Source organism: Plodia interpunctella, chromosome 1 (assembly GCF_027563975.2).
Source record: "Plodia interpunctella isolate USDA-ARS_2022_Savannah chromosome 1, ilPloInte3.2, whole genome shotgun sequence".
NCBI classification, from domain to species: Eukaryota; Metazoa; Arthropoda; class Insecta; order Lepidoptera; family Pyralidae; genus Plodia; species Plodia interpunctella.
In genome coordinates, this window is record NC_071294.1 from 12,517,815 (window position 1) to 12,530,850 (window position 13,036).

Consider the following 13,036-nt stretch of genomic DNA (forward strand, 5'->3'; position numbering starts at 1 on the left):
CTCGCGTCGACTTCACTCAATTTTGTTAGACTAATATTATAGACCTATATATAAATATATATATATATATACACACATACATAATTTATTTCCAACGATATAAGATATATTATAATTAATATGTACATTCAAATTCATACGAATGATGACCTTGAACTTGAACCTGAATTTGAATACCATTTGCGTAGAAATTCTATTATTATTTTAATATAGATGTAAGTCTATATAACATTAATAAATACGCATCAAATGTAACACACGCATTTGTATTTTAACTACAATATCCATTGGTCCTTCAAGGACATTGAACGTAAACTCGAAGTGGCTATGGTGGTTACGTTGGTCCTGACGGAATCTTCCCCAGACCCTCTCCACTGGCGCTCCCGGGGCGGCGCAGCACAACGGCACCTTTCGCTCATAAATAACGTTAAATTAGCGTCAAACCAGCAATTTGCATGGAATTCATGTAAATATTAATCATAAGGGCGGTATTAATGATTAAAGTTACGGACCCCCTCCCCCGCGCCCCGCTCCGCACCACTAATGTATTCATTTGTGGAGAACCCCTCCGAGTGCCCTTTCAATATAGAACAGGACGTTTACGTTCTGCTTTTCAAGAACACAAAATATCCTATCGCTATTTACAAAAAATATGTATGCCATGACATGAGCATCATGACAGTACCTACTCTTAAGAGATTTCTTCAACTGCATTCAAAATGGAAGGAGGCACCCAAGCATACCGCTTGCAAGGAAGTGAAGCCCACTGTAAGTATTATTCCAGTCATGTCTCCTGCGTTTTTATCTTTGGAATTAAGTTATGAGCGTAACGAGTCGCCACCTCCGCTAACTCTAGGCTCAGACTAGCTACTAACAGAGTCCAACACCCATACCCATTAAATAAATGTTAATACAAAAAATCTGAATTTTTCGAAATTAACTTTCATGCAAATCTACTATGATTACGCGTACCAAATTATTTTTTAATATCTTTAATAAATCCTTGAAGTGTTCGCGTAGTTATCTAATCGGTGTATTACTGTAAAAGACACCAATTAGATAGACAACATTGCATTTCTCACGAAAATAGCAACTTTGAAGAATACTCTAAAATCATCCAAGTAAACTCGAAAATTAATATAAAAAATTGACTTATCAAGTAAATTTTTTATATGTATTGTTGGCCATGTAGAAAATGTATTTAAAGACAATGATGATAAATTGTGTACAATCTCCATATCTAACTATTCTACTCACTGCAGCTCTATCGTCGCTAGCTTAGAATTAGCGACGGGAAATGTCATCTTTTTTGCTATTTCTGCGGACTTAAAATGCTATGTAATTCAATAACGTTTATCTAGTCTGCATCTCGATCGCAAATAAATATAAATTAATTGATAGAACAGTGTTATCAATTCTAATCTCCAGTTCGTTCCAACGCGCACCGCCGCCTGATCCTAATGTAATTTACTTCATTTGGACAACTGAAACAAGTTACTTTTTTTATAAAAATGTACTTGTATGCTATTGGTTTGAGTTTATCATGTAATTTGTTATCATGTAATTTGTTGTGTTGGAACGATTATATTAACGAGAGTGTATCTTCCAGCATCGGAAGCCCCGCTGGGCATGGGCGGCATGCTGGGCGCGGCGGGCGCCGGCGCCGGCGCGGTGTGCACGCTGGTGGCGGGCGCGTGCGTCATGTCGCTGCGCCGGCGCCGGCGACCGCCCGCCGCTAAGACGCCGCCTGCGCCGTCAACACGCGAGGAGAAGCTCCCCGACCATGACGATGCTGAGCCAGATCTCATTCCTAATAATTATTGTAAGTATCGCTTCTTCTCACATACTAGTAATTTATTAGACCATACACTCGAATAACCAGTGGTCTTAGACCATTTCCACCAGTACTTTGGAAACGTGAGTACCGAAGTCGCCACCAGTAAATGTATATTCTAGTTAGAATTGATGACTTTCAAACGTGGCAAACACTCTGCCTGTCATTTAAAATACTAGTTGTTCGCCGCGAACGTAGACCTCGCGAATACAATCAATTGTGATGAGATTTTACAAAACTGTAAAAATAAAACTAAATACCTATAGTGAACTAAAAAGATGTCGCCTTCCAGCGTGGTTTTAATGCCAGTACGAGATTTATCCTATTAAATATATACCTATATTTAATAGGATTTTCCATATTTGTGTCAATCAGTCATTATCTCTTTGTAAACGAACTGGACTATTCATCTTTTGACAACGCTGATGAAAATATCCGTCTGTTATGTCTGTGTGTATGTCAAAATAGTCGTAAGATGCACTTAGGCCATTTGTGCCAACGCCACCATTTTCAAAAATTTCCAAAAATGGCTCGACAATCGATTTTCATATGTTTTTCGAACCTGCTCCCAAAATTTCACGGGAATAGGTTGAGAAATGCGACCTCTAGAGGAGAACACACTAGAGGACATACGTAAGCACTTTTGGCTGAAATAAGATTTTTTTTTCAATTCACACTGGCTGTTTGGACAAGTAACAAAACCGCAATACCTACTTATTCCTTTTTTTATTAATAATGTAAATTGGTCAAAGCTTTCGCCTAATCAATGAATTTTATTTTATTTACCGCTCTAGATCGGAAATTAAAAACTATTATTTTTTCCGAATGCGAGTGGAATTTATCATTTCCCATCCGATATTCGGATTAAACATACTCTCAGTACTTTACAAAATGGAAAATTAAAAAATATACTTAATTATATAAGTATATACTTAATAGGATAAATCTCGTGCTGGCATCAAAACCACGATACTACTGGCGAAGGAATTCATGCTCGCTATTAGCGATCGGCGACGAATTATCAACAAACTCGTAATGGCGTCCGCGGCTAATGATAGCTGAGCATTAGGCACGTCTCGCACGCAACCTCGCTCGGTGGGACCGCATTTGTTCACTTTCAGCCTGAAATTTTTGTTTTACAATACAAATTGACTTAAAATGGTATATTGGTTCTTAAATCAGATTTGTTTTATCTCACTATAGCCCAAATCAGGGCCTTAAAGATCCTGGTAGTCAGACTCAGTCTGTCATACTAGGTATTTTATTTAATCGTACTAAAATACGTAAAACTAAATAACGGTCATTGAAAGATAACCCTCTCAGCGTGTGTAACCCATGTACGGAGTACCACCTACCTACTAATTCCATGGTGTAAACTAATATCATTGACTTAACTATCCATTAAATTAGAAAATGGCATAATATAAAATGAAAAGCCCAATAAATCCAAAACAGAAATTAATGTTGATGAATATCGGCATATCGGAAAATAGCCCATTGACCGGCGACCGCCGGTGCGTATGTGTCGGCAATTAAAAAGGCGTGTAAATCAGTTTAATGACTAACGTGTTGGAACGAGCCGGTATTATTATAATGCCGTCGGAGTTATTGCTGTCATAATTCCGCCGCGTCACGCCCACGGCCGGGATACCGCAACAGTAGGTTGCACAGCCCAAGCTTTATTGCAATCCATACAAAATCTACATATCGATGATGGAGTAACTCGTAACTAAAAGTTACCAAAAAATATGCAAATAAATCTAAATTTAAAACATTAATGAGTTAACATGATTTTCTGAAATAACCAGTTCTAAGTGTGAATATCCCTTGATATATTGAATTCCAGCCGTGATCGGAAGCTAGGATTCTCTATTTTGTCGAAATCGAAAGAAATAGATATAAATTGCAGCGATTTTTAAATTGCAAATTACAAATTTATGTCATAAAATTTCCATTGTAAAACTACTAATTTACTTTCAACTACTCCAACCAGTCTAACAAAAAATATGTTTACGCGCCTTGCCCTATTTTTTGTCATCATGCTTTGAACACTCTCTTAAAACCTGCTCTGCTCGCCGCCCGCCGCAAACAAAGCCGAAACGAACGATAAAAATATTTTAGCGGGCAGTTTCCGCGCACCGCGGTAATTGGTCCGCGATCGCTGTGGCCGCAGTCAATTTCATATACCTACCAACGTTACTTGCAATTACATATTATATTCTGGAAATGCAGGATATAATTAATGTCTCTCATCTGAGCTACCGGCTGTGGAAGAATCCATAGCCATTGAGCGTCGGAGCCCAGGGTCCGCTTACTGCAATGTAATTTACCAAAAATATTGGATTAATTCCGTCGTAAATATGATTACCAGGTAAGTCAGAATATCCTTGGCCCAAAATTCGAGTTTTGCTCTCGTATATAGAATCTACTTTAGGCACAATGAACACTGTATTTAAATGGCAAGATTTTTTTGTAAAATTTCAAGACGAAATGGTGCGACGATTAGATAAAATTCCCCCGGAAATCGGTATGACACTTACTCCAGCCAGCGCAGCGTGCGCGAGGTGGAGATATTACAACATCCGCGACGCCGCTAATGCTTTCATTCGCAGGCAGCTCCGCGGCCGTCGCCAATTTAAATAGATTTCTGTCTGAACCGCGATGCCTTGTACGTCCTACGTTACTTCTAGGATTCAGGAGATTTAGTTACTTATTATTTCCACCAGCCAAGCCGCAGCACACGTCGGGTGAGCGATCCTGCCATTCTGGGACCATTTCACCCATTTCCCCGGAGCCCCCTTTTTGGAGTGGTTTGCAGAACCTAAGTAACTGCCCCAGTGTTATGTCTTTGAGATCATCCTCAGATAAAACATCTAAGCGTGCTCCTTTCTGGCTGCAACATATTCACGGCACTCGGCTAAGAGGCGAAAGCGGGTTTCTTCTTCCTGGCAGCTTGGACAAATGGGATCCTCCCTTGGCCTCATCACTGTCAGGTGCCTATTCATCTAACAGTCTCCTGTAATAATGCTTATATTGGCCTTGGTGACGATTTTTGATTGTTTTAAACCTGCGTTTACTCTCCATCTTCTATTGGATTCTACTTTCATCCTATGCTTGATTACACCTTAGGACTCCCTACAAACTTTTTATTATATGGGTCTAACATTTTTGACGCAACTCCCATGCGTCAGCCCGAAAACAATTAAAGGTTCAGCTAAGTAACGAAAGATAAAAACCAATTCTAAAGATTGATTAACCCATATTTATAGACAGCGTGTGACTAAGAGCAGCGCCATGAAAACTATTTACCGTCGGTTTCCGCTCGAAGCGCGACGCTGCGGCGAGCGCGGCGGCGGCGTCATGAATATTGGATTGATGTCTGTGAATATTCAGTACCCGGCATTGAAAACAAACGCGAAGCGCCACCGGCTACCGTTGCAGAGGTACTTCATGTATCAGAAATGCATTTGTGTATTTTTAATTCCTACGGACCAGCCATGGGTTCAGTCAGAGCCTGCCCTGCAGCCTTGAACCATATATGTATGGTTAGAACATTTTTGGGGGTGTGTCAATATTTGGGTCTTCGTATGTTTGTTTTTTACAGAATTGATCTCAATGGTGAAACTGAAACCTAAAATAATTCAGGTGCTTTTCATCCTTATATTTTCAAGATGCTCCAAAGCAGCTTTTTTACCGTTTTCTCTAATTAATTTCCTAAATATTTCATCTTACTTATAGCTTTTAATCTGAATAGCACGAATAGTGGTGTTCTAAAATGAGACATTTACTTGCGAAAATCCGGACGCAAACGACGTTTATAGCATGACGGAAACATAAGTTTGATGGTGTGGTCTGCGAGCAGAGCTATTAGCGCAGGCTATTTGAATAAACTGGCCACTGTACACCGGGGGCGAGGGGCGGCGGCGGCGAGCCAATTAATTATTTCTTGTGTCCTGACTTACGCTCGCCTCCGTCTTTGAATGTAGTGATTAATCAGGTTTTTTCCCGGCGCGGATAAATCTCGGCCGATCTCCGGGGCTCCGTGCGGGCCGGATCCGGTTATTTATGTGCCGGCCGCCGGCCGCTGGGTCGGTGCGGTCTCTACCCGCACACGACATGTATAAATGAAAATAAGAAAATAATTAACGTAATTATATTTTCATATTATATAAATATTATAAATAATCATCGTCGATTTATTCTGAATGTTATGACGTACATTGATGTAATTTTTTCATTAAATACAAATATATGCCTGAAATTGCTTTAGCTTTGAGAAATGACCTCCATTTCGAGCAGTGGTATAAAAAATCAAATCAAATCTCAGATGGGTAAATCTACGATGAGTCATCCCGTCAGGAAATGCGGCTTACAAGCTAAAGAAATAAAATCTGCAGAGGTGCGGCGTCAGCCACAGCAACCACAACAGAACAGAAGGTTAACTTGCAAAAAAAAAATTTTCTGAAATGAGCAGAAATATGATCCAAAAAATTAATAAATAGAAAAATCAAATAACCATCAACTCAATCAACTTTCCATTGCTCAATGCATTCCGAGGCTTACATTCTTTAAAAATTCAAGATAAAAAGCACTTTATATCATATTTATTAATCGGTGAGCGAGATTGAAAGAAGAGTTCATAAGTTGCGATGTGGATCTGTAAGAACCGTAGCCAGTCAAGAGTCAGTCTTTGCGCAACACCACGGAAAACAATTGTGATTTATAAGTAGTACTACTGGTGATTGTTCTTTTAAGAAGATCCTCTACTACATTTTTTTTTATTATTAGTCGTAGTTTTTTTTATATTATTATAAGTCGTCAAACTGATGTCAGCATGCTAGGCCGCTGCGGCAACCGGACCGTCCAATCACGGGCGGCCCGTCACGGCGATCAATCACGCGTCCTCGCTTATCACGTCGCGTCACGTCCGATTCCGCAAGAAATCGCAACACTTCCGCGTGCCGCCGCCAAATTGGGCGTGGGCTTGGATTAACTAATAGATCGTAAAACATTCATTAATTTTGTGATATAATTTCTGAACTTTATTATATTTGGTCTTTGCATATTATATTCTTAATAACTGCAATATCTTAAGACTATCAAGATATCTGTGGATGTGGGTCTCGGAAACGGAAGGAGGCCTATGTCCAGCAGTGGGTCACGGAGGGCTGCAGATGATGACGATGATGATGACGATGGTCTCAATGAGGCAACACTACTGTATCTCAGACATTTTTCATGTAAAGTAGTCCTAAATGAATTAATTACAAACGATTTCTGCTTTATTACACTTCCATGGTGTTAGCCAGTAAAATCAGGAAAACATGTGATTCGAAAAGTTTTTTGAACTTGTTTTATAACGTTTTCACTCAAATTGTATCTGGTTCCAGGTGAAGCAGCGAGCGCGCCCAACATCGCGGCGTCGTCGCCCGCGAGAGCGACTCCCGCGCCGCTCGCGCAGGTAACCGACCGACACCATTTCATAACACTGAAAACTTTTATTATTTTATAATGATTCGAATCTCTAAATTTCGTTCTGATCAGAATATCACTTGAATATATCTGTTATCCACCTTTCGTAACAACGTTGATACAGCGATCAATCCAATCGACAGCTGTTACCAAAGGCCGGTAGAACGAACCTAATACATCAAGTGTCTCAACAACTTCGCTATTCATTACATAGTCCGTCCAATTAGTTAGAATACCTAATTAGACTCTGACATAATCCGCGTGTTGTGTCCGCTATCGCCGCATCTCAAATTAGCGGCGCCGCTGTCCCGCGCGATAACGTCAAATTAAAACTAATTCAAACGAGAGCATCGCTGGAGGTGACGACAAAAGAGCCTGATATAACTATCGCGGGACTTAATTAAACCCTCCCTTATTACAACCCCGAAGACAATAGCCGATGTTTTATATAGCTAGTGAAAAATCGAGCATGAAAGGTGAATTTATCGCCGGGAGACAATTTCGCTTGTGCCAGCACTTCCGGCCTTTTTTGTCCATTGAAAGTAATTTCCTGTCGAACGATAACATTATAAGCATCGATTCGTTTCGCATATACATCTCGAGTCCAAAGCGAGGTTAACGACGAGGCGAGAGACGCGCGACGTGTCGAACACTGACACTGCTTCGCATCGGATTTTCTAAAGAAAATTTCTGAAAGCGTCTTTGATGTCTGATTCATATGACTATAAAATACTGTATTTAATATAAAGAAATAGGTAATAAGAATACCAAACTATACATAATCTCACAAAAACGATTACAGAAAAAAAACCACAAATATAGACCCGAAGTTTCTAGAATATGAAACCCACATAAAGTAATAACAAGAATTAAAGATATTAGGCGTATCTCGAAATTGCTACATGAAAATGGAAACTCAAAATGTAAAGAAAACCTGAGCGAAAACAAATCACGATGTTTTTAGAATTACAATTTCTTTAAATCGGAGAAAAATGACAAATTTTTCAATAGCAGATTGGAGTCTAAATCACTGCGACGAAGATTGAGAAAATCGAATACGATAGAAGAATTATTAGGGACGCAGCTGCTATTTAGTGCCAGAATGTGTGATCTAGTGAACAATAAGCGTCGTGCGTGAATTATCCTTGGCCATGATAGTTTGCTTAAAATTGAACGCACAAATCATAAGTTACGTGGATCCACGAAGTGTTAAATGTTAACGAAGATGTAAGCTAAGCTACATTGCTACGGATACGTAGCAACGTAGCTTAGCTTACATCTGGTAGGTTTTGAAACATTTATTGATTCACTTAGCCCAGCACCGGTGGAAACGGGTTCTGTTAAGCTCTCTTTTTTCGATTCTGTCTTCTATTCTGATTTCTTTCCATCTTTCATTTGCAATGTATATGTGCTAAGGATGAGTGAAAAGGAGTTGTGCTACAGCTGTGGGCAATGGATGCGAGCTCATACACAAAATAAATACACTCCCCAAATTTCGCTTTATGGTAAAGAACGAAACACTGTGCAGCAGCGGCGCATCTTCGTAGCTTAGCATTATAGCAACACAGCTTATCAAAGTAGCCCAGCTATAAAGCTATAGCTATTACGTATTATTATATACGTATTTTAACATCATGCCGAGGAAACGGTAACGAAGTACCTATCGTAGTTGTTCACATCCAGTACCTATAGCAAATGCAATATACGACACAACCACCAGCGGGTGGGAGATCCCACACCTAGCATCTTAAAAACTTTCGCATTTATAATTAACGATAATTACCATTGACTTCACCTCCATCTCAAGAACGCTTTAAAGTTATAATTGATAAAGCAAATCTTGGCAGCACGGGGCCGCGCATTATTTCGCCGCACTCCGCTCCTCTTCCCGCTCTCCGCACCGCTCCGCTCCTCTTCCCGCTCTCCGCACCGCTCCGCTCCGCATCCTTTAATTCGCGAAGTTTCGATTGCGGCCGCTAGTTCACACACTAAGTTCGGTATCGCCTCAATTGAAATATTTACCAACATAAAACCGCACCGAACTGCCAAGTTTAAAATATTTCGAGATCTTCTGACATCAAACTTTATCTTATTTGCATGAAACTTCGCTCCGAATTTGCTTTGAGAAGTCCTCATCAAATAGAAACATGGAAGTTCATTTAACTCGGTTACGAACCGATAAAGTAACGAACGAGTTGAATTTTAATTCTGCCTTGTCGGCGGATCTAAAGAAATCCTGTTAATCACTTTGCACGTGGGTTCCTTTACCTGAAGCTAATTTATTACGTGTCTTTGTAACAATCTTCTTCACAAAATCGACATACTTCAACGAATTTTGGTAAATGGAGAACCATTTACCTACGATAACAACGAAGATGTGTGAGCAGAATTGGAGATTTTAATTTAATTTATTGAGTTGGTTTAGCGTGAATCAAACAAAGGTATTAATTTTAATAATTCTTTCCAAGTACCCAAATTAATCTAGACTTTAACTGGAACGTCCTATGCTACTTAGTTCAACATAAAATAGCAGTAGTATAAAGAAGACATCTGCGGAGCAGTGTGCGAGATTGACGACGTGCGCCGCGTTATCACGTCGTCTGAGCCGTCAGCCGCGATAGTGCGGACTGCGCTCCCGCGGGACCCACTACACCACAAATATCATGCTGTGTGCCAGATGACATAAAGACGGTTATTGAGATCGCGTCGTAAAGATATCGCCCATTCTCCCTCCACGACTCTCCGCATTGACTCGATCGCCACATAAAATAAACGACGAAGTTTAAGTAGATAAAATCGTGCTAACTCGTAGTTCGTTTGGACACGACTTGCGGACTTTATGTGGCTCGAGGCGGCTTTTACGGGCGGCTCGTCTTCTGAGACCGAATGAGTATAAAAGGGATGTCCGCCTATGAAATATTTTATAGAGACCGGCGTCGACCCGATCGCGCGTCGCCGTAAAGTATCCATTAAAAAGGTATTTCTAGCGGGGAATCGGTGAGCTTGCACGTTTTGAATTACACTGTACGTGCAGCCCTAGTTAGAAGAAAAGGATTATCAGTAGGTAACTTCAATGCAGTTGTTTGAAAAAAAAAGTATCGCAAAATATGAGTCACTGATGAAAGTTTATTGCGGATGTTGAAATCGTTCCTTTCCACTTTCATTCGTCATTGAAGTTTGATAATGCACACACCATGCTAGTTGTTCTTGTATTTGTACGCGTGTTTGTGTATTTATTACGCCCAAGATTGTCTTCCATCGCAAGTAACTACCAATACGACTGGCTCGTGGAATACCCACTTCATATACTTACTATATATACTAGTTATTCCTTATGTTTCGGGGCACAATTTGAAGACCATAAATCACAAATTCGGTATAATTACGATATGGAGTGTTGTATACTCGTATTTGTGTGTGCAGGCGTGCAACGGTCCGGGCGCGTCGTGGACGTGGGGCGCGCGCGCGCGCGAGGCGGGCGGCGCGGCGCTGGGCCGCAGCGCCAGCGCGTCGCTGCGCGCCGCCGACCTCAACGTCGACGCCATCAAGGAGAAGCTGCTCGACCACCGGATCCCCGAGTCCTGCGTCTAGTCGCTACGTAATGAGCACCACGCCTCCTGCGCGCCCCGCCATCGTGACATCTACGAAATACTGATCGACGCAGTTTGAATTATTTTTGTTGACGACGCCATATTTTATATAATCGATAAAATCGTTATCTCTTTTCATTAAAACAAACATAAGATATTTATTACCGATTGACGGATAAAAACTATGGAATTAAAAACTAATTTTTATATGTCAATGTTCGAGGTCTGTAGAAACATTTTCACATATCAGAATGACTATAACATTTCTACATATCAATTATAATAGCTTCAACGACATCGTCGTGAACACTTTCGGGCAAGTGAGCAGACAAACTGGATCTAATACCCACTCTAGTTTACACATCCCTCGGCGCTATGTTCCATATATTTGTTTGACAATATTACACTAGCGTAACTGGTGTTTGTGCATAGTTCCTTTTCAAACTGATTTTCAAAAGATAACTCGTCAAAAACTTTTTCTCACCGCATCGTAATGTTGGTTACAAATCATTGTTCACATATTTTGGTGAGTCTAGCGCTCCCGAGCAGCGAGGCGAGCAGCAGAGCGATTGTGCCGTTGTACATTTGTGGAGATGTCCGTGTAAATGTGTAGGTAGGTAGCGTCGGCGCCGCTCGGCGTGCGCATGCGTGGTGACCCCCGACTCCGAAGCGCCGAATTATTTATTACTTAAAAAAATAAGGGAATAATACTGTTAACACGATTAGGCATTTACTAACATAAGCTTCAACTGAACTAAATCAAGTAAGACGAAGAGAAACTAATAATTATACAATTTGGTTCTTTAAAATCTTCGAGGCTTTCTTGTAAAAATACATACCTACTTATTTATTAGTAAATTCTATAAAGAAATATTACAATTCAAACTAATCGTATTCTTACAAAATAAACTAGGTAGTAGTACCACGACACTTCGTAGCGCTTGCCACGAGGCTACGACGCTACGACGTCGGGGGTCCCGATGCGTCTCCCAAGTGGGAGACAACATCTGTAATTTTATTTTAATGAACTCTGTGATGTAAATAGTAGTTTAAGAACTGAGTCTTTGCCACTTTTTTACATGTCTACCAGTCTCTAGTCGAATCTACTATAGATAAGCAATAGGTAAACGGATTCATCGTTACTTGTACAAATCGGATAAATCTATGTAAATAATGTTTGTACTTGACTCTTAAGGTTTTAATCGGCTTAGTGGCTATGAGGGGGCAGGCGACTGCGGCGCGCGTATAGTCTATTGAATTCATAACTACTGTTAATTTTGAATATCTATATATACTTACACATAGTAAAGAAAATATATAGTATAGAAAACATAACGGGGGTGGTACCTTTTCCGGTTACCTTTTAACTCCCACCACACCACCAAGGGTTACGACGGGATAATTTTAAAGTCACAACCAAATCAAAACCACAGATGGAATCTGGAGCATTTAATCATTTTATAATATGTGAAATAAAAAGTTTGATTTGAAGTGAGTCGCAGTCGGCCGCACCCAGCCTACCGTCACCGCGTCGCCTCACTCACAGTCAATCATACCATACACTAATCGCACAAATGTGTCCAATCCCGGATAATGACCAATATGTCAGCACATATTTGACGATGTTTGTATCTCTCCACGTCGTTTATGATAATATCGCAACAGCCACTAATTATCTTCAAGTAGCTTTGATACCTTGAATTTATGAATTGTTTTATTATACAGCATTTAAATAATTTGGCTAATTCTGTATAGAAAATCCGATTGTAAATGGTAACTAAAAAGCACAAGATAAAAAGATTAAAAAAGTACTGTAATAACTCTTGGGCATCCCTTCATTACGTCAAAGGACTTCCGTTCCAAGAGCTTGTGAGACATGAGGCCCTCGCGGTGGTGTGGCGAGCCGAGGCGAGGCGACGCGAGGCGCGAGGCGAACGAGGCGTATCAACTCCTATATCAATTATTTCTCAGCGTTTAGTTCAACAGACTGACATATTTATGAACTTGTAGATAAATATTATTAGGTAATTACTTTGTAAGAGAGGTGATTTGTTATTATAAAGTTTAAATCAACTCAAAGAGTTCGCCCTACTGTTGACGTTTATTTTGGATGAGATTAAAGGTTGTCTTGGAAGTACTG

At 40.2% G+C, this 13,036-nt stretch overlaps 1 protein-coding gene across 3 annotated transcripts in view; it reads left to right on the plus strand.

Moving 5' to 3' along the window:
* The window catches only part of side-II (sidestep II), a 458,967-nt gene extending 445,938 nt beyond the window's left edge, over nt 1–13,029 (plus strand). For all 3 annotated transcript variants that reach the window (XM_053747702.1, XM_053747619.1, XM_053747784.2), the window contains 3 exons: nt 1,610–1,822; nt 7,225–7,295; nt 10,730–13,029. In XM_053747702.1, the coding sequence (XP_053603677.1) occupies nt 1,610–1,822; nt 7,225–7,295; nt 10,730–10,897 (452 nt within the window). In that variant the 3' untranslated portion in view covers nt 10,898–13,029. The remainder of the gene's footprint in view (nt 1–1,609; nt 1,823–7,224; nt 7,296–10,729) is intronic.
* Nucleotides 13,030–13,036: the final 7 nt, after the last annotated feature.